Source organism: Tachyglossus aculeatus, chromosome 17 (genome assembly GCF_015852505.1).
Source record: "Tachyglossus aculeatus isolate mTacAcu1 chromosome 17, mTacAcu1.pri, whole genome shotgun sequence".
In the NCBI taxonomy this organism is placed as follows: domain Eukaryota; kingdom Metazoa; phylum Chordata; class Mammalia; order Monotremata; family Tachyglossidae; genus Tachyglossus; species Tachyglossus aculeatus.
Window position 1 is genome coordinate 51,011,986 of NC_052082.1, and position 22,501 is coordinate 51,034,486.

General features: G+C 41.6%; 1 protein-coding gene across 6 annotated transcripts in view; it reads right to left on the minus strand.

Moving 5' to 3' along the window:
* Window positions 1-293: 293 nt before the first annotated feature.
* Window positions 294-22,501, minus strand: part of NCOR1 (nuclear receptor corepressor 1) — a 118,991-nt gene continuing 96,783 nt past the window's right edge. For 2 of the 6 annotated variants that reach the window (XM_038758878.1, XM_038758876.1), the window contains 14 exons: window positions 22,226-22,435; window positions 21,036-21,185; window positions 20,196-20,369; window positions 19,204-19,369; window positions 18,350-18,849; window positions 16,703-16,831; window positions 15,490-15,659; window positions 14,999-15,222; window positions 14,737-14,874; window positions 11,193-11,338; window positions 10,829-10,882; window positions 8,888-9,109; window positions 7,757-7,939; window positions 294-3,711 (listed from right to left, as the gene is read on the minus strand). In XM_038758878.1, coding sequence (XP_038614806.1) covers window positions 3,524-3,711; window positions 7,757-7,939; window positions 8,888-9,109; window positions 10,829-10,882; window positions 11,193-11,338; window positions 14,737-14,874; window positions 14,999-15,222; window positions 15,490-15,659; window positions 16,703-16,831; window positions 18,350-18,849; window positions 19,204-19,369; window positions 20,196-20,369; window positions 21,036-21,185; window positions 22,226-22,435 — 2,654 coding nt within the window. In that variant the 3' untranslated portion in view covers window positions 294-3,523. The remainder of the gene's footprint in view (window positions 3,712-7,756; window positions 7,940-8,887; window positions 9,110-10,828; window positions 10,883-11,192; window positions 11,339-14,736; window positions 14,875-14,998; window positions 15,223-15,489; window positions 15,660-16,702; window positions 16,832-18,349; window positions 18,850-19,203; window positions 19,370-20,195; window positions 20,370-21,035; window positions 21,186-22,225; window positions 22,436-22,501) is intronic. The other 4 variants (XM_038758877.1, XM_038758882.1, XM_038758880.1 and 1 more) reach the window with 4 other exon arrangements.

Genomic DNA, 22,501 nt, shown 5'->3' on the forward strand with positions numbered 1-22,501 from the left:
TGTAACAGGGCCTTTTTTGTAGCGCTCAGGAAAACATCAGAAGATCACCATACACTCCGTTATCAGGGCTCCTTGTAGGCTTGGTGATGGAAAACAGCACGACTCTACGAACAGGAATCGCTCATATCATGGATATAGCTTCACATGGAATACGGACACTCCTCACACCAAGAGAAGAACGACGTTCTAGCTTTTCCACTTATAATGAAAAATGTAAAAGAGTTCTGAAGATGTCTCGTATGATTTAGGTAACTAACACCAACTCTAAAATTCAGAAGACACATAGGGAATTCAGCTTGGAAATAATTCTTAGTTTTACCTTTTATTCAATACTCAGTACTCCAGGTCTTAATCACTGCTTCACTGGTTGCTTGCATCAACACACAAGAGGCAGCCTGGCTTGATGGGGTTCTCTATACTGAGAGGTGGAATGATTTCTTCAGCTCCAAATCTACCTATCTCTTGCCGGGTGAATAAGAACATCCAAAAAGCATTCAAAACAATACATAAAATGACAATTTACAATTTGATGGGCATTCAATTTTGACCAATTGTTAAGATCACTGTGACGACTACATTTTTCTTTGCTCTGGACTCTAACCAGCATAGATTTGGGAGTAACAGTAATAATTCAGGAAGGACCTAGAATCCCACCTCTTTTAAAGGATCTGCTTACAACATCGAAGAGATTGGGCTCTGAAAAGGATTCTTTTTATACTCTATACAAACGTGGTCCTGCTCACAAACTTTCGGGGGTGGTCCGAGTATGACTCATTTGCAGCAGTGCTGTAAAACGAGGCAACAAAAGCAAATGGAGAACTGATCCCCTTTATTAATTGGTCGGAATCCAGAAGTCACTAATAATGACATTTTGTGGAAAAAAATTGAATCTCATCATGACAAATGGGTTTTCAAGTCTTAAATGTTTTCATATCAGAATCACTGAACATACCAGGATGAAAACATTGTGAAAGCCATGATTATAAATCAACATTTAAAAGTTTGTTGTAAACTACTTTTGTAAACAATGATTTACACATACCTTCCTGTTGAAACAAGACAGAATTAAGTCCATATTTTCAAGGCTACAGTAACTATAAACCTCAACGTAGGCTCTGGGTGCTGGAGTACAGGAGGTTAAAAATTAACAGCTAAGGTATAAGAATATAACTTTTAGAATACTGAAAAAGCCTGCAAAAGTTGTGCCTTGGTGTTACAATTTAATTTCCCAGGAATGATCCATTATGTTATGAAGTATTGTGCTAGATTTACAATAACAGCAATTTTAGTACACATTTCCTTTCAAGAAGTCCTATGGCTATCAGCAGTTAAATATAAGTATTTCTCCACATAGAAGCCACTCAGATATGCAAAATTTTAATTCTACTGATTGAAGAGATGAGAATGGCAGGAACGTAATTTGATCATCCAAACTGTGCGTGTCAACAAAATAAGCCAGGTCATAAATCCCACTCCAAACTGCCAAATAAAAATACAGATTTGTATTGTTCTTTTAAAAAATTCACACAGAGACAAAAAATCAGGCACCAAACTATCATTTTGAGGATACAACATTCAAGGCAATGCAAATAATTACCAGGGTATTTGCTGCTTATCAGCTATGTGATGAAAATATGAATCAATCACTGAGTCTAAAACCATTTTAATGAAATTCTCTCTCTGGAAAGAATTACCTTCCAAATTTCCAAAAAAAGGGGCATTTTTGTAATTCTAAGTTTGTGTGGTTGATTTTAAAAAAATAACCAAAGACCTTAATCCCATTATAAAATCAAGGTAATTATTTATCAAGACAAACTAGTCAATAAAAGAGTTTCAGTCTTCCAGAGAACTGGCAGAAATGTGAATACTGAGCAATTTGAATCTCTTCAAACAACATCAATGTTTAAAGGTGAATATATATCGTGAATATAAATACCATTGACTGAACAGACTCTAAAGAATACTGCTTTCTCTGGGAGTTCAGGGTATATTCACTATTGTGGACATTCATTTCTTTTTCATTTTCTCCCATCTTGCCTTTGTCATTCATGCACATCCCCACTAAACACTTGCATTTTTTTCCCCAGACAGTTTCAAATACAAATGACCACAGTATCATAAGGAAGGGCATGGTAGTAAAGGGTTCCCATTTCAGCAGATAGTGATGAAGAATTAAAAAGATCTCCTAGTACCATTTATATATTTTAGATTTTTTAACTGATGAGCACTATCCCCTTAGGAAATGATTCAGTAAGAATAGTAAAAACTCCAGGCTGCTTCTTACCGAACTAGAAATCTAAGGAAGATAGACACTAGTTTACAGATGTCAGAAGGACCTTAAAAACCGAGTCAAACAATATTGTGAATTATCAACAATCCTGATTCCTAAATATTTCAAGACTCCTTACATGGTGCTTGACCGCTGTACAAATCCATTTAAACACACACCCACCCATCCAAACACTCACTCACAAAATTAGGGATGGGTAGAAATTTCTTTTCTTTGGAAACTAACCGAGACACCCAGAGCCTTAGTTCACAGATAACCTACTGTGGTTATGGAGGTGGCAGTACAATTTATTTTATACGTTAGCCTTGGTTGGGGTGTATAAGATGAAAAAGAAAGAGGAGAGAACCTGGGGGCAAAGTTAAATCACCAGTGTGCATAACAGTGAGGTATGCCTCAAGTAAATCTGTTTCTTAAACTGAACCATAACATACCCATGCAATAATATTTCTGCAGAGCTGCAAGTAAAAAAAAGACTGCACTGAAAATTTACAATATGGCAGAATTTTTTTTTAAATGAACAAAATGTCATCTCCTGCCAGCTGATCTGACTATGTTAATATACAGAACTGGTTGAGGGTCAATCTTAAAATCTCAACATTTTCACAAGAGCTTGAATACCACTGGGCAAATGTGTTTAGGGAGGAAAAGAATCTTGGATTAAAGCACAATGCCTAAGACAGCCAAAACTGTGTAACTGGGCTGCATGTGGTCATTTGGATGGCGAGGGTATTAAAGAATACACAAGGAAATGTTTTTCTTTTTTAAAAAAAAAGTTACAAAATGACCCCCAAAATTGATGTGATGATTTGAACATAAGTACACCAGATACTATAGCAAAGGGAAAAACACTGCAAAAAGTACTCTCTATTTACAGAAGAATGATTTAAAGACATTATGATATTCTTTACAAATAGATGTAGAACAGGAAATGTCCACTTTTTAAAAACTTTACATATTTATCTTCAAGACTATTCAAATCCTCCAAGTGCCCTATGTAGCAGGCATGTTTTCTACTTGACAAATAAATTTTCCATCATTTCTTCATTGTTTTGGCCCTGGCTCTCCTTTGAAAGTCTCTTTGGGCACAAGTCAACAGATAGATTTCGTGACCCGCAATTGAAAAACAAAACAAGAAACAAAACAAATAAACTCCCCTCCCCCACCCCCAAACCAAAACAAAAACCAATGGGGGGGGAAAAAAAAAATCAAACCCCACCCCAATTTCTGCACAGTTCAATCGTCGCTATCTGATAGCGTCTCATATTGTGCTGAGAGTAGTGGGGCAGGTTCTCGCTCCCATATCCTGTTCTGTTGGTGAGTAGCTGCTTGGTTCATGGACGGAGGAACACACGCAAGTGACGTTGGTGGGGTACTGCTGAGCATCCGCATCGTCAGAGGGTTATAGGGAAACTGAGTTGATCCTGAAAAAAGAAAAAAAAATGTTTACTGGATATGTACAGCCTCCTCTCTTCGGCCAGTCCGATTTCAATTCTTTTTTTTTTTTTTTTTTTGGAAAATACGATGAGCCATCCAAAGGGAAATGATACACAGTGTTCTCTGAATTATCCAAGCCCGACATCCAGCTTGGGTGAACTGGAAATATGAAAAGCACACATGACTAAAATACTCTTCCCGACAAGAGGTTTTTGCGTATGCAATTGGGCCAACCTGTTTATGGGGCACATGTGAGCTAAATAAAAGTCATGATCGGCACGGCAGAGGTTGGACGTTCTCTGGCTCAGGTGTGGCCTGTGATCCCCATTCAGGCAGTGAGGCCAAGCTGGAAAATCTCTAACCTTCGTTAGGAAAATCAGTAACCTCAATAACAAACACCTGATTGGGTGGATTACCACCAACCTCTAGGGCATTGAGCAAGGCTGGGCACCCGATGCCCAACTTGCCACACAAGCCTTGCTCAAAGCTGCGAAGGCCAGAAACCTCTGGTTCAGATGTTCTACCATATCAGCTGTTAGGGCAGAACAGTGGACCCAAGGAATAGGAAGGATATGGTTACTCCGGATTACCCAGTTAGTCGAGTGTATACTGCATTTAATTCACTTTATCAGTCAATTAGGAAGATTTGGTTCAGGCTAGAGATTTTTATTTTTTTTTTAAAGAAAGTCTTTCCATGGTGGCCTGTATCGCTACTATAAAATTTGGAGGCTGCGCTCGCTCTGCATGGTTGCTTCTTAGCCCATGCTTACGTTCACCAACAGTAGGTAGGCAAGAAAGGGAGACAGAGGGGCTTGAAAGATCCATGTTGGGAGGAAAAGATGACTAGAAAAAAACAAAACATCAGTGAGGTACACAGATTGGGTCTGGGGTGGAAAAGAGAAACAGGAGACAAACAGAAATCAGGGAGAGAAGGGGTAGCAATTCATTCTTCTCAAATGTACTTTCTGAATACCCGCTGGGCTGGAGAGCCATGTAACCGTTTTTACCATCTGGCTGGGAGGAGCACACAAACTTCTCCTGGTTGTCACACATCAGAGAGGAGGAAAGTTCAAGACACAAAAAAGGCATTCACCGTGGTTCCTAAGTGGTTCTACTCTTAACTTAGGTGTAGTCAGCAACCCCTGCATGTTGCAGTTTCCAACTACTAGACTGGAAACCCCTGTGGCTTCAGAGCTAAGAAGATGAAATTCAGATAAGTGGGTTGGGAAGAAAGTTAGCAGAGGAAATGAAAGCAGCAGGTGTTGATGAGGGTGGAGTGAAACCAAAAAAACTGGGAAGGGAGGGGGTGGAGGGACAGAGGAGGAAATGTTACGTAGAGTCAGCATGTGTTCACTCCACCTTCTTCTGTCCCTTCCTCCCAGGTGGGGGGCAAGACAACAGGAAGGAAAGGGAGGGGTTTTGTCCGAATGCACATGTACATGTTCTTCCCCAGTTTGGTTTTGTTGCTCTCTCTACTCCTCCTGTCTGTTTCCCCAATGCTGGATGCCCCATCTCTTCCAGTTCCTAAACTAAGGGCTCTTTATCCTCAACGTGAGCATTCCCCCAAATCCACATTCTTTTTTTCCTCAGCTGTCTCCCATGAGGGTTGATAACTGTTCATACCTAAATCCTCTGCCCCTGCTCTAGACCCCTTTCTCTTTCACTTTTTAAAAATGCTTGCTTCTGATAGTCTTCCTTTGCTTAGGGCTCTCTTCAACTTCTAACTCTTCTTGGATTCTTCCCCCTGAAACTGGCCTTAAATACACCAGCCTGGTCATTTAGGATGTCAGCAACGACAGAGGTAGAAGAACAGCAGTACTGCCAAACCTCATGGCTGCAAGGAAACCCTTCTGTTGCCATACGCAACCAAACTGGCTGTTTTCTCCCCTCTTTTATCACCCCTTACTCCACCATCAACTTTAACCATATCCTACCTTGCTTTAAAGTCCCCTAAGTAAAACCAAAATTAAAACACTCTCACACACACACAACCACCTTTACCATTTTTCTCATTTAGGTCGTTCATAATGAGACATACATTCCTAATGGACCAGACTGACATCCAGTGAAACTTTATACTGCCGAGCACCATACCTTGAACTCAGTATGTACTCAATAAATATTGTTATTGAAAAGAGAACATCTCAATTATGAACCTGACCATATCTACAAGGCATAGGAAATTTAGTTCTATGGCTTTATCCATCTTAAGACAGTGGGAATCCTGCAAACTCTTCCTATACACATTCAGATACTTGTTTGGGGAAGAGATGTTGTCTGGCATTAAAAGGGAGTCCTTGGTATTAATGAATTTCAAAGCGTTTAGTCTAATCAAACAAGTATTGTAAGCGATTAGGTAATACTAAATTGAGTGGGGTTTACAACTGCCTAGAAAACAGCTTTGGAGTTCAAAGTGACAGCCACAAATGAGAGTGCTTGCCCAGAGACAGTGTCTAATTTTGGTGTCTGTACTTTAAGGAGAAAAAGAGAACCTAGAGATGAGCAACCAAAATGATTAGAGAATTGGTAAATAGGCAAATGTGTTAAGTATATGCTGAGCTCACTTAGGATGTGAAGCCCTTTAGTAGGCAAGTAGGACCTCTGGAAGTGAAAGGAGTTGGGTGGTGGCATAGAAAACATGTTTTAAGAAAGGACAACTCATCAAGCATATACAGGTAAATTATTTTTACAAGGACCAATGCTCTTCAACTCCAGAGGAAGTAGAAGAGAAAAAGAGCTGAAAATTCCTCAAGAGACAGTTGGGCCAGACATGCAGAACTTGGCTGGAAATGATGTTCTAATGAAACAGGCTGCCAACAGGGGCTGTGAAATCTTAAAGAATAGGACCACTTTTCTAGGTTTAAGAAATGGATAAGGGATAATCAAGAAATGGAGAAGAAGGGATGCTTTTTGACCAAAGGTTTTAGGAAAATTATGACTCCAAGAGACAGAATTGGAAACAAACCAAGGTATTACACTCCCAAATGCTTAGTACAGTGTTCTGCACACAGTAAGAGCCCAATATATATGATTGAATAATATGCAAAAATAGCACAAAGGACATGAGTTGGCAACTGCAGAACAGGGTGAAGGGATTATTGGTGGCAGAGCATTCTTTTCAGCTATTTCCACAAAAGGGTAAAGTTAGCAGACTGCATGAGACAAAAGTTTGGGGGGTAGGGGGGGAGAGGGGGAGAGAGGGAGAGAGAGAAAGAGAGAGAGTGTGTGTGTGTGTGTGTGTGTGTGTGTGTGCATGCGTGCCACGCAAGCAGGCATGCACACACCCATATGGGTTTCTGTGTTTGTATTCATTTCACCATAAATACAATCGGTTGCAGAGATAGGCAGAAAATATGAGGCAGCAGGCCCGGGCCCAGATCAGAACAAGGCACAGAGAGGAACCTGAAGAGATGCTTTCTTTGCCCCCTGAAGCCATGCTCCCTGCTGATACCCTGGGAAGAAGAAGGCAGTAGTGGATCATGAAACAATATTTCCATGTGCATGCTCTTCTCCATCCCCTCTCTGGGATTCTTCCCTCTCTCCAGCACTATGTAATTGTGTTCTGTGATTCCAGAACTACAAATGCAAAGAAGGGGAAAAGTCTCACATACAGGTGAGACTCTCTGAGAAATGGCATTTTGCACTGAAGATTAATTTCCACCAATTATTGCTGTTTCCAAGATTGCAAATTGATTGCTTTATGCTGGGGTTCCAGATACTAGAATCACTTTGTTCATTTTCTGACTACAGGGAATTGAGAAAGTTGCAAGACATTTTAAGTGAGGTAATTAGACCAGTTGATTTTCCCTCGCTCTTGAGCTTCCCTTGTTTATGAGTTTATTATAATTTTGGCATTAGAAAGTGTACAGTTTACTGTCCTGGAAACTGTCCAGCAAATCTGGATGCTATGATATAATTACGGAAACATGGATTTCACCAAGATTATGGTTATGTGCTATCTTTAAAAAATACAATGAATTGCTGATATGGTAATCAGACATTGGGTTTTCTCGCATGTAATCTGTTTCCCACCTGTTGAAGAAGGCCTATCTTCCCAGGCCCACACTGGCGTCTGTCTGTGGTAATCTCCTTCTGAATGCACAGATGAAACAGAAGAAGGCCGTTCAGTTCCTAAGTAGCCCTGTCCAGGAATGGGAGATTTAGACTTCCTACTATTTGATTTGCCTATTAGCTTCTGTTTGCCGACTCCCCCTCCTGAAAATGGAAATCAAAGAGATTTTTAAGAAATTGAAAAAAAAAAAACTGAGTTAACCTGTCAGTATTCTAAATAGGGCATCCATTTAAATTTGGTATGAGACGCCAAATATCAGCATCGATAGTATTTGTACATAGCATCTTCTATGTGTGGGGAATTGGAATTTGGAGAAAAAAACAAACTGCATAATCCAAATCCCTGCCCTTGAGCAGTTTCCAATCTAAGAGAGTAAATTAAAATATTTGGGAGAAATCCATGTTTCCTTACCCCACTAATGTCTAGATTTCCCTTTTGGAGCCAATGCACTAAGGTCTTAAAATCTCTATGTGCTAAGCATTGGGCTAGATTCGAGGCTATGAGATCAGACAGTCCCACAGAGAACTCACAATCTATCTCATCCCCATTATACACATGTGGGAACTGAGTCCCAGAGAGATCGACTTGTCCAAGGTGATACAGCAAGACCAGTGTGGCAAAGTTAGGATTAGAATCTGCGTTTCCTGCCTCCCAGTTCCGGGCTCCAGGCAGGCCTGCTACCTCAAGCAATTAGCCAATAATATTTATTGAGAATCTATTGTGTTACAGTCCCTACACGTAGAGCTTCGACAAGCACAATACAGGTAGAACATGCAATCCTTTATCTCAAGGAGTTTACAAGAAACACACAACACAATAAACAAATAGGAGGAGACTGGAAAGCAAGTACTTAAACTTCTTCCATCGTACCATTTCTGGCTTCCATTTCCGTTTGGTCAAAGCAAATCCCTTTTGTAGACAAGCTGCCAGGCTCAATTGTTTAGAGGAACCAAAGTTGGGACACTGGTTAGTATTCACTCTGGAAGACTGGAAGAATATGCACCTGGGATTTCTTACCTTGAATAGTTCAAGCTCTGATAACACTTCCTAAGGTTCTTCACATGTCACTGAGAAGCTATAGAAGTAATTACCTGAATTAGGTGATGGGTTTGCTTCCTCTCTGCGGGCCTCACTATTAGCTGAGACTGATGGATTTGTACTGCCTGGCACGACTCCCATAGGCTGTGACATGACAACTCCATGATCTTCTCCCTTATCATCAAAGTTTCCCATGAGAGCCTTCCTTATAATGTCTTCCAGACCCAGATTGCTGGCAGGATCAGCAAAAGAATGGCCTCTAGAACTGACTGAGCCTAAATGGAGAAAATTTAAAAAGATCACAGGTTAATATCTATAAACACATAGGGGATACGGGGAAACAGGAAAAGTAAACCAAAAGCAATTTAAGGCACAATTCTAGGGCCCAGCTTGTTACTAGTGCAAAGAGACTACTAAAACAAAACATGGGTTCCCAGACAATTTTGTCTTAGCTTTATCCAACTCTTGCCAGAAGTTCTAAAACCACAAGCAATGACTCAGTGATTTGACTGATTGACTGAAGGGACCAAATGCATTTTCAATACATCTTCTCAGTGACTTTTTTCCGCCTCAACCACAAATTCCCTTGCAAATCTTCACAGGACAAATCTAACTAAGCCCCATGCTAACATTAGCAAGAACTGCTCCATGAAGACATGACTAAAGTTTACACTTAGTCCTCCCTTAGGACCCCTAATTACCAGCAAAATGAAATTTGGGGTTTTCATCTTCTGCTCTGTCATCTCCTAATAGGATCATTTTCAAAAGGGAAATGTCCTCAGGATCCAGGCTAGATGACAGAAGACAAAGGAGCAGCAACTGATGGGGAATTCATGAGCCAATCAAGAGGTAACCAAGCCCAAGGTTGCAACTGTACTGGGGAAAAAGCCTATGTGCATATCCTCAGTCTAATGCTTTCAGGTCTTTTTTTAAAAAATGGTATTTGTTAAGCGCTTACTATTTGTCAGGCACTGTACTAAGTGCTGGGGTAGACATAAGCAAAGCAGGTTGGGCGACAGTCCATGTCCCACATTCTTAATCCCCATTTTACAGATGAGGTAACTGAGGCACAGAGCAGTGAAGTGACTTGCCTAAGGTCACCCAGCAGTTAAGTGGCAGAGCTGGGATTAGAACACAGGCCCTTCCGACCCCCAGGCCCATGTTCTATCCACTAGGCCCCACTGCTTCTCAGGATGAATCACAGCAACAACAACAAAAAAACCTCATTGAACAGCAAGCCAACCCTATCATCAGTTGATTAATGAGGCAGATGGTGTTAGGATAATTGAAAAACCATATGGATTCTGAAATGTTTTCTACCTTGATGTTGGATTTGTATCAAATGGACATGGTTACTTAAAGTTTCCCTTCCTTTCCTAAATATATTCCAATTATCTTTGGTACCTTACTACTTTTAGTTCATCTACAATTTTTTTTAAGTCCCGTGGCTTGCATACTATTCATTTTTGTACTGCATCGGCCTCCTCACCGACTTCCCTGCCTCCTGTCTCTCCCCACTCCAGTTCCCACTACATCTGCCTGCCCAAATCATTTTTTTTGTAAGTTCAGCTCACATCTCCCCACTAAAGAGCTTCCACTGGTGGCCCATCCATCTCCTCATTAAAGACAAACTCACCACCATTGGTTTTGAAACATTCAGACACTCAGTCAGTCTGCCTAGCCTTGGATCTGTACCCTTTACGCACTTGATATTCCCCCCACCCTCAGCCCTACAACTTATGCATATATCCATAATTAATTTATTTATATTATTGCCTGTCTTCCGCTCTAGACTGTATGCTCATTATGGGCAAGAGAACATATCTACGAACTCTGTTGTACTATACTCACCCAAGCACTTTGTACAGTGCTCTGCACACACTAAGTGCTCAAATACCACTGATAGACTGAAAAGACCTCCAAATCTTTCAAAAACTCTATGAAGTCATGATTCTCTTCAATCCTCTTAAAAAAAGGCTTTTCACAAGTCTTACCCGAGGTAGTGACTGCTGGCAGGTTAAATATTTCAGTTCCTGGTTGAGCAGCTGCTATAATTAAACACAGGGTACTAAAATTAACTTGAATCGATTACCAACATAATACTATAAAATATATGCTTGAAGAGCTTCCTTGGTTTGCATCCATCTCAGCAACATAGGAGAATTACACTTACTGCATTAAACACACAACTCTATAGCAATCTTTCCATTAAAAGTGTTTCAAAGCAGTTTACTTTTTGAAATTTTGGTGTTTTTTTAGTAAAATGATTACCACATAAAATTACCTAAAGAATGTTACTGTTAATTCATATAACAGTGTGTATTTTCATTTTGAGCTAAAAAAAGAAGTCCCACTTACCCATGTCAGTGTCACCTCCACCAGAGGAGTTCAACTTACGAAAAATCTCCTGCTTCTTGGATTTCACCATAGGTGAAGTGTTTTCAAGCTTGGTGAAGAACGAAGGCAGGTAGCTGATACTCCCTGGTGAGCGGGAATCATTCCTGCTGGGAACACACTTGTGTCGGATAAATCAAGCAATGGTACTGACTGAGCACCTGCTGTGTGCTGAGAACTGTACTAGATGCTTGGGAAAGTACAATACAACAGAGTTGCTAGACATGAGCCCTCCTACATGGTGCTTACAAGTCTGGAGGGGGAGACAGACATTCAAATAAATTAGAGGAAATGCTGTGGGATGAATATCAAGTTCTTGAGGGGTACAGACACGAGTACACATGTGAATAGGAGAAATGAGGGCCTAAACACGGAAGGCCATTTGGAAGATGAGGAGTTCCTTTCTGTACATATTAAATTTGATGTATCTGCAGGGCATCCAAGCAGTGCCTTCTTGAAGGCACGAAGAAATGGGAGATGGCAGAGAAGCAGAAAGGTCGGGGCTAAAGAGGCAGACTTGGCAATCACCTTCTTAAAGATTAGATGTAGCTTCTCTGTCTCCCCCTTTTAGACTGTGAGCCCACTGTTGGGTAGGGACTGTCTCTATATGTTGCCAACTTGTACTTCCCAAGTGCTTGGTACAGTGCTCTGCACATAGTAAGCGCTCAATAAATATGATTGATTGATGATTGATTGATGTAGCTGAGGCTACGGAAGCAAATGAGTCCTCCAGAGGAGTAGGTGTAGAGGAGAATAGAAGGGGACTCAGAACTGAACCTTGAGGGACCCCCGCTCCAGAGGGTGGGAGGCAGAGGAGGAGCTGGAGAAAAAGACTGAGAAGGAGTGGCCAGAGAGACTTCAGCCCCAGTCTAAGAATGGCCAGTTGGGGATGTTGTAACTGGGTGGAGGCAGCAGCAGCAGATGGCATCTCCGGGCATGGAAGTGGTACAGCCGCTGTGCAGACTGGCCACACAGAATTTACACAGCCACAGTTGCTCCTTCAGACTCCCAACACTTGCTCTCTCTGGTGCATCAGCCAGGCTGGCTGGAGGGGCCAGGGTTGAGGTGGGCTTGTTACCCCTGAGTTATGAGGCTAGAATCAATCAATCATATTTATTGAGCACTTACTGTGTGCAGAGCACTGTACTAAGCGCTTGGGAAGTACAAGTTGGCAACATATAGAGACAGTCCCTACCCAACAGTAGGCTCACAGTCTGAAAGGGGGAGAAGAGGAAACTCAGACCTTGCCTCAGAGTTACACAGGGAACAAAGAAACTCCACAGGCACCAGGACCAGGCCTGGGAGAAAAAATGGAGCCAAAAGCCTAACTCCACTTGTTGCTCTTTTCTGGCTCCAAGGATCAAGGTGGATTAGCTCTGACTGCCTGCCCTGACCAAAAAGTCATGTGTTTGCTTTTCGGGAGGGAGTGTTGGGGAGTGGAGGAGTGAGCAGGGAACAGAAGCATGGCACAGTGGATAGACCATGGATCTAGGAGTCAGAAAGTCATGGGTTCTAAACCTGACTCTGCCACTTGTCTGCTGTGTGGCCTTGGGCAAGTCACTTCACGTCTCTGTGCCTCACTCACCTCATCTGTAAAATGGGGATTCAGACTGTGAGCCCTATGGGGGACAGGGACTGTGTCCAACCCCATTCATTCATTCATTCAGTCGTATTTATTGAGCGCTTACTCTGTGCAGAGCACTGTACTAAATGCTTGGGAAGTACAAGTTGGCAACATATAGAGACGGTCCCTACCCAACAACGGGCTCACAGTCTAGAACGGACGGGCTCACAGTCTAGAAGGGGAACATTTTGGGGAACATCTGTATGGGGGAACATTTTCAGGACGACAGTCAAAGGAGAGAAGAGGGAAAGAGGGCTGACTTACTCTTGTATCCACCCCAGTGCTTACAGTACAGTGCCTGGCACGTAAGTGCTTAACAAATACCATAATTATTATTATTATTAGAAGGGTTAATGGCTTTAGGGAAGGGAATGGGTGGAAGGGAAGAGAGAGCAATGCAAGGTAATCATTCCCTGGGGTATAGGGAGAATGACAGCAGAAGGCGATTTAGGAAGAGGAAAGTGTGTAACTGAGTACTTCATTTTAGACATACTGCATTTAAGGTAAAGCTCTCCAGAGGAGAAGACTGTGGAGCGGGTGAGAGGTCAGGGCTGAAAATGCAGATTGAGGACTCAACCTCACAGAGTTAGTATTGTATCTGAAAACACTGAGTACACGAACTCCTGGAGAGAGAGGGTGAAGTGAAAAGCCTAGAGGGCCAAGAACTGAGCCCTGTAAGATGTCCACAGTCAAAGGACGTGAAACAATGAGGAGGAAACAAAGGAAAATGAAAAGAAGCAGTTGGGTGGAAAGGGTAAGAACCAGGACAGTAGTGTATCTGTGAAGAAAACTTAAGAGTTTCTAGACGGAGAAGCTGATGAATAACTGTAGCTCTCTGCAAAAATTTCACACATTTGAGCCAACTGATAAATGTCATTTCCTTCAAGACTTAATTTATACAACCCTGCTCAGAAATGCTAATACTACCTCAGTTGGTGCTCATAACCAGAAAATTCAGTCTCAGATGGATCAGCCACATATTTACAGGTCTCCCACACACATTCCCTAGGAAATTTTATTTAAGTGCTCTAGCAGGCTACCTAATATACGAATATCACATACTGTAGATAGTATGGAGCACAATATGGCGAGGCTCAATAGTTGTAATTGTTAGGTAATGTCTACTAAATCTCTACCACACAGAAGACTTCACCATCAATTTAGGCTAGCATGCTCCAAGGAGAAATTCTTAGCCTTGAAAAGTTCTGAGTAGCAAAAGTAACTTTTCCCTGCTAAATAAAACCTGAAACTTTTAAACAATGCTTATGTTATTGACCAGAGAATCAGCGCAGCCTAGAGGAAAGAGCAGGGGCCTGGGGCTCAGAGGATTTGGGCTCTAACCTGGCTCCACCACTTGTTCGCTGTGTGTGACCTTGGGCAAGTCACAACTTCTCTGTGCCTCAGTTACCTCATCTGTAAAATGGGGATTAAGATTGCAAGCCCCATGTAGGACATAGACTGTGTCCCATCTGATTGTCTTGTATCTACCCCAGCGCTTATTGCAGTGCTTGGCACATTCATTCACTCATTCATTCAATCGTATTTATTGAGCGCTTACTGTGTGCAGAGCACTGTACTAAGAGCTTGGGAAGTACAGGTCGACAACATATAGAGACACTGAAAAAGAGGGGGGAAAAAACCTAAAACATTTCCAGGTTACTGGACATATGATCCATGAGTTTTTGAGGGGAAATGTACAACTAAGAGGCAACCTCAAAAACCATAGGGGAAAAACTCATACTCCAATATATTCCATTAGGGGACTAGAAAATGATAGCGTCTAAAATACATCAAGGCTGATAGCTCACATGGTCCACAACAACGGACATACACGGTCGAGCGAGTCCAAAGTCTAAAAAAGTCCACACATCTTCCGCAACCTACCTCTGTTCTGCAGGCTCAGCTCTTTGGGAAAGTAATAAGATACTGTCTTGTTTCTCGTGTACAACTGGAATCTGAGGAGGGGAGATGGGCTCGTAGGGCTCTGAAGAGACATGACTTCTTTCTGGGGATTTTCCAGGCCTAGAAGCATAATATTTCAAGTATCACAATATAATTCAAATCGGGTATTTCCTATAATCGCAGCGTGCCAAACAGGTGGGAATTTACTTTTAACAAAAAATACGATTTGAAGCAAATGCATTACCTTCCTCGGGATTTGTCTGAGAGGTTTTCCGGAGACACTCTGGAACCTGGCCGCTGATGGTGGACAGACTGTGACTGTGAGTCTGGGCTGTAATGATTCGGTGCTTTTGTCCTGGCAGGAGTAGGAACTAAGGCAGGGGTTGAATTCTGGAATGTAGAAGTGGGAGGCTGTTGGGTGGCTTGCGAAGCAGCTTGGTTTCGAGCAAAGTCCTGTGTAATAATTTGCTGGTAACATAAAAAGAAAGGGCTGATTACACATCAGGCCCATTCTATTAGCAGAATTATTCCCAAAAAGCCACTGGGGCTCGAAATACGATCTTCCCCTCTTTGAAATTCTTCTTCTCTCCTAATTCTCCTCTTCCCCTCCCAAGTGTCCTTCTTTCCCCTTTTCTCCCTCTCTCAAACACCTATCTTTCTTTTTTTACGCTGTCAAACTTGTCTTCTGCCTGATCAGAAACTTTAATATTGACAGAGGTGGAGAAGAAAGCTTACACAGATATGATCAGCAAGAGTGATCAGACGATGAGTTCTAGGCACGTGTCCAATTCCATCTGCTTGTGAAGATGGCGGCAACTGCTGCTGTTGTTGCTGCTGTGGAGATGGAGATTCTTGCTGTGGTCGATAGCGGTGCAATGAACCTTCATACTGTCTACTGGGATCACCTAATTTATAATGGGCAAATGTTATTCCAGTGATGGTAAGTCCTCAAGTGCTCAACAAAGTTTGACTGTAATTTAGCGATTGAACATTTACTCCCATTTTTAGAATTCCGAAAGCTTGACTATCAAGGAAAACAAACATTTCTCTCTCTCTCCCCCATCTTACCTCCTTCCCTTCCCCACAGCACCTGTATATATGTATATATGTTTGTACGTATTTATTCCTCTATTTACTTATTTTACTTGTACATATCTATTCTATTTATTTTATTTTGTTAGTATGTTTGGTTTTGTTCTCTGTCTCCCCCTTTTAGACTGTGAGCCCACTGTTGGGTAGGGACTGTCTCTATATGTTGCCAACTTGTACTTCCCAAGTGCTCAGTACAGTGCTCTGCACACAGTAAGCGCTCAATAAATACGATTGATTGATTGATTGATTGACTGTAGAATCAGGCAAAAAGCTGAGAATGCTAGTTCAGAATGGAATCATAGATTCAGTCTGGTGCAAACCTTGTATTCCTTATTTTTCGAGAGGCAGTCTGGCACCGTGGACAGAGTGTGGGAGTCAAGTTTTAGTCCCCACTCTGTCACTGACCAGCTGAGGGACGTTAGGCAAGTTACTTAACCTTCCTGAGCCTCATCTGTAAAATGGGAATAAGATATCTATTCTTCCTATCTCTTAGTCTGTGAATCCTGTGTGGGACAAGACCTATGTACAATAAGGTCAACTTGTAACTACCCCAGGAATTAGCACATAAGTTCTTAATAAAGATCAATCACTCAACATTCAATCGAAATGCAGATGTCTTAAAAACATAGTGAAAGCAATCGTTTATAGTTACCTATGAAAGTACAACTTTAAAATGGAACATTGCTATAAACTTTCCTGGGTGTAAAGGTTTTGAGCAAATCATACTTGTAATTGTCTACTACATAGAAAAAAATGTTAGAGTAGTATATATGGATATTTTGTAGCAGCTACCGAAAATGAATGACAATGCACGCTGTGTATATACAGTGCCTATTGAAAAAAAAAATTGACTTACTTTCTGCCTGGCTTGGTTTAGGGACCTCCTGTTGATAGGCCTGCAGTTTATCTTGGGGTGGAGGAGGTGAACTGGCAGGACTTATCACTTCAATAGCATCTCCAGGGGTTTCATATCGGTGAGAAGATACTGTGAGTCAGAGGAAAAAAAAAATCTTTCCTTAAAACCAGTCCTTTCAGCGACCTTACAAAGTAGAGTCAGTAGAAAACGTACACACCTAGGTTGACCAACTCTGTTTAAAGCAATACAATTAGCTCATGAAATTCAGGGACAATATTTGTATCTTGAAAGAATCAGTTGCCATCATTAAAAGTAAATGAACCACTTTCTCCACAGTACTACCATATTCCTTTAAAAGCTAAGTCCATATCAGACTCAACATAAATAATGTTGTTTTGATTCATGCTATTAATTAGCAACAAAAATCTTTTAAGAGAGGGGATACTGTCAAAGGCTTGGGAATTCTGGAAGTTTTTGGGTTCCACTGGATTTAGTATAGACGCTCAGACCCTGGAAGGGGTTTTGAGCCAAAATACTCTAGTGAGCTTGATGCTGCTCCTAAGTTTCAGGTTACTATGAAAGAACTTGCAATGACGACTGTTCCCAAAAATAAAACAAAACAAAAAAAACCAACCCAAACACACCATTTTAAAATCATTTAAAACTACCAAAAATATTTGAACCAAAAGGGGTTCTTGAAGGAAAATCTGATTTTAGCATTAAGCTTGGTGACCTTATTTCCCTTCAACAGTTAAAGGAAACAGGCCTATATGACAGAATGTAACTTTGGGTCCCCCTGTAGAGACGGTATTATAGATATCACTCAGGTTGGACAATCAAATAGCAGTTTCTCTCATAGTTACTTTTTTATATATCTTTGCAACCATTGATAGTTATCTCTCCATGCAGAGCAAGCCTTCGAAGTCCAGCGGATTCTTCAAATATGCAATTAAAATGATCTCACCAATTACACCATTTTAACAACATCATTTTCTACAAAACCATTTGGTTTTGGAGGTGTTTTCTCTCCTCAGAGGAAAGGCAGCAGATACTCTTAAAAGCCAATGTGCCTTAACAGTGTGAGAGGACGACTTTGTAATCCAACACTATTTTTATACCTTTTCTCAGCACCTGAAAATGCCTATATAGTCACCCAGTTACTGATGATTATCCTACCTGTAAAAATTTTAACATCTGTTTCACCAGTTAGGCTCTAAGTATCCTATGAACAAGTTCTCACGCTCCTTTAGAACATTCCCCAAGTGCTCAGTACAGTGACCACTCAATATATATCAATACTGTTACTACATGTTTGAGAATTCTTCCTTGTTGCTCCTTCTGCCTGTTTCCTAGTCTCTTTTATTCTACAGCCTTCTTGAAGTAATTTTATGGACAGTTTTAAAGCTACATGGATCATTTGGAAAATTGATCAGCATAACCATCGTTACAGAAGCATATACTTTTTGTCTCACACAATCCCTCACCTCCACTATCTCCAGCTCCCTTTCTTATCAACTTGCAGTATTTACCACGCGACTCAAATGTTCTACTGCATGAGTAATGCTTTATCTAGTAAAGAATCAAGCAAGCGGTCTCTTCCTACTCACTATTTTAGGAGGTTCAGGACCCCCACAATACAATACGTACGACTACTAGAAGAATCCGAACTTTGAGAGCCCCGTTCTCTGGCGTCCTTATCTGAAGCAATCTGTCGGGTGATGATCACATCTATGAAGTTAGCAGCAGTAATGGTGGTCTTCCCTCGAGTCCTTAGCTCCTCCTCGTATCTGGATTTGGGAGGAGGCCCTTTATCTTTACCGGCCTCAGAATAAACTACCGAAGAGGATTGTCCCTGGGGTTTTCCACTCGGGAAGCCCGCAGAAGTGTACGGGCATTGAACGGATCTCTTCTCCGCTTCCAGTGTTTTCTGCTCCAGCTGCTGCTGCTGCTCACTAACCATTGCTGACCTGCGTCCCAAGTTCTCCTCTATCCGGGTTGCCTCGTGCTTACTCTCTTTCACTTTGGACACTTCCATCTGTGGTGCAGAGGCTGCAGCGTCCACCAAAGCAGCCAAGGCATCTGCTGCAGTATTATAACGTGATGCAGGCAACCCTTGAGTTATGGAAGGGCCTCCAGGGGGGATCTGCCTGCAATAACATCAAAAGGTGTTTGCATCAAAATCCACTACCGCACTATCATTTTGGGTTATCCTACAGCCAAGGAACTAAATGAAGACCAAGCTCCTTACACCTCCGTGGGCAGACTCTGGCTGGGGTCCACCATTCTTGTTGTGGGCAGGGAATGTGTCTGTTTTTTGTTACACTGCACTCTCCCAAGCACTTATTACAGCGCTTTGCACACAGTAAGCGCTCAATAAATACAACTAAATGAATAAACCAACTCTCCAGCCAGAATCACTACTCCAATTATTTTGGTATAAACCAAAGAAAAGTGAAATAACAGTGAGCAGGAAGTTGAAATTGATTCTTCACGAAACCTACATGATGCGAAGCTGTGCAGCAGGGTCTAAAGGGGTGATCACACTGGTGCCGTTGGTTCCTTGGAAAATACTGGGTCTTTGCTGCAGGATGTTCTCCTGGGGTCTAACTGAAGGAGAAGGCGAGCGAACATATCCATGACTTCCTGGTCGTCCAGGCTGTTCCGAGCCTTTGAGGGAAAATAGAGAGAAATAGTAACAAGAAAGCTACCCACAAGGAATAGCTGTGCACATACATTCTAATTCTGACAGCTGTATAAAAAAAGAAAATCACAGAGGTATAAAGCCACGCCTTATCCAGGCTCTGAGCTTCCCCACAAATATTGCTCACTATGTCATACTTCATATAGTCAGTTCTTCTGGAATACAAGGAGTATGTTCCTGAAGAACCTTGATTTACAGAAATTTGTGCTACAGAACACACGCTTGGCCCATGTCACTTGCACGGTAAAAACTCTTTCTTCCAACACTGCATCACACTGTATTCAGTGAGGTTTGTTTCGTGAGCAGAAATTTGCTAATTCCGCAATACTGCACTACTCAAAATGTGTAATGAATGCACACGTTAGAATAACTACATTTTACTAATTCTAGAACTGTTAAAATAATCTTCACAGTCAGGTAGTTACAATATGTTGAATCCATCAGGTTGAATTCATAAAACTGCATGACATAGTGGTAAAAGTGGCAGCCATTACTTTAAGGCAGCTGAAAAAAAGGGGAGTTCTATATTCTGGAGCCAGACATCAAAACCGATTTCAACTTGCCCACCAGAGTGAAGAATACCAGTCCTGGCATAAGTGATCAAACCTTACTTGGCATATTTTTGGTGGTAATGGGACCAAAAATAATCTGTAAGCATGGATAAATACCTAATTTTCAACTTAGAATTTTGAAGTCTAAATTTCAAAAATGCTTTAACAAATACCACAATTTTGATAGATTTTTAAGCTTAAAAAATCAATCTCCAAAAGCTGAAAATATTCAGACTCTGACCTGACCGAAGGTAGAGCTCTGTGGACACAGCAGCTATCCGTTCTCTCTCTCTCTCCCGCTCCCTCTCCCGTTCCCGCTCTCTCTCTCGTTCACGCTCCTTCTCCCTCTCTCTTTCCCTTTCACGTTCTCGTTCCACATTTGCCGCTGCAGATGCCGCAAGGTGAGTGGGATGCCCTGCAAAACAAACAAATGTAAATGCTTCCACAAAAAGCTTAGAGACAAAGACTCTTAAAAGAAACCTGAGTGTTTTAACCAAGTTTAAAATTTCTAAATTCGTATCTGTGATCATTACTGTGCAAAATGGCTTTGGTTATTTTATCCAGTTTATCAGTGAGATGCTTGGAGGAAAACTTAGGATTCTCCTTAATGTGATGTCTGGCATCACATTTTGAGAAAATGAATGAAGCTCAAATGCTACATGCATAATGAAGAAAGTAACAGACATAAAGAAGGCTTCATGTTGGAACTTTCAAAGATGTTATAATAATAATTTCTAAATTTGTATCTGCGATCATTACTGTGCAAAATGGCTTTGGTTATTTTATCCAGTTTATCAGTGAGATGATTGGAGGAAAACTCTTAAGATTCTCCATGATTTTTGTTTGAAGTCCTGACGGACTCTGGAAAGATATGGGCAAAATAGTACCAAGTGCACCTGATGGATAAGAACACCCCGAAAAAGCCACTATGAGATGTTAGCTGTAAAGCACGGGACTGAATGGGAGAAGGTATCAAGGTAGAAATAGGTCCAAGCTTTGATTTATAAGGCTACGAGATGAGAAAAGAAGAAAATTTGAGATGAACCACAGCGCAAAGAAAGAGTTGTTCACAGAGTCTCACCTGGTGACATAGAAGCAGGATTGTAAGGCCTGGGAGGGAAAGTTAGCTGGGTACCAGGTATGTAAGTGATTCTGTCCATTGGAGGAGTGTTTGTTCCACCAGGGTGAGGCACTAAGATTGTGGGGGGCATATTGGTCAAGTCAATGATGCCTGTAGGAAAAATTTAAAAAACTGAATTATGAATTTTTCCTCCTTCTAAAGGCCAAGCATCCCATTGTTTTCTACTAGTCTTTCTTAACACTCATTAACTCATATACCAGTTTTGAAAATAAACAAGGCATGCACATTACCAGACACTCCAAAACTGGCCAGGCCAGGAAAGTATCCATTTAAAAATGGGTGGAAGGAAGGAGGCTACCCCAGGCATCGGCTGTTTCCCTCTCTTCTCTGCTCCTCACCCCTCAGAGCCCCAGTGGCACGGAGGAACTGGGTCATATAAGACCCAGATTTTTATGGTATTTGTTAAGTGATTACTATGTGCCAAGCACTATACTAAGTGCTGGAGTAGATACAACTTAAACAGGTTAGGCACAGTCCCCGTCACACATAAGGGCTCCCAGACTTAATCTCCATTTTATTACTACTACTAATAATAATAGTGGTATTTGTTAAGTGCTTACTATGTACCAGGGACTGTACTGAGCACTGGGGGAATACAAGCAAATCGGGCTGGACATGGTCCCCTGGGCCCACATGGGGCTCACAGTCTTAATCCCCATTTTACAGATGAAGTAACAGGCACAGAGAAGTGAAGTGACTTGCCCAAGGCCACACAGCAAACAAGTGGCAGAGCCGGGATTAGAACCCATGAACTTCTGACTCTCGGGCCCGTGCTCTAACCACTATGATATTAGCATAGCCTCTAGGCCATGCTGCTTCATGTCGATTTGGTGACGGTACTTACTTTATAATATTATTTGCTAGTACTTACACAAGAAAGTTAATTAAATGCACCCAGGGAGAAAAAACATCTAGTATTCAGGCACTGGGAATTTAGAGATGGTGGACATTTTGTTGGCTAGTGGACTTGTTTTAAATTAGTGGGACCTCCTGATAAAGCTGCTTCTTTATTCTATACTTCCCAAGTGCCTGGTACCAAGGAGGTACTCAATAAATGCTTCTTCTAGTTTCACGACCCCTAGACTCAAAAAAAGATTCTCCACGCTGAAGATGGGATACAAGAGACATACCTCTGGTTGCTGGATACGGGAGGCCTAATGGTTGTTCTCTAGGAGATAGTCCTCTGGCTACATCAGGGCGCAAGTTAACTTGCATCTGCTGGGAGGTAATATAATCATTTAGGATGGTCTGCCTTGTATTTTCCATTGCATAAAGCTGGTACTGACTTGGATAACCTGGGGTAGGTGAAAGCTGCCTCTGGAACAGGTACGCGGCAGCAGCTAGAATCAGAAAATGAGAGAGACATCTTGATTCACAGAGTAGTGATGTCTGGCATCACATTTTGA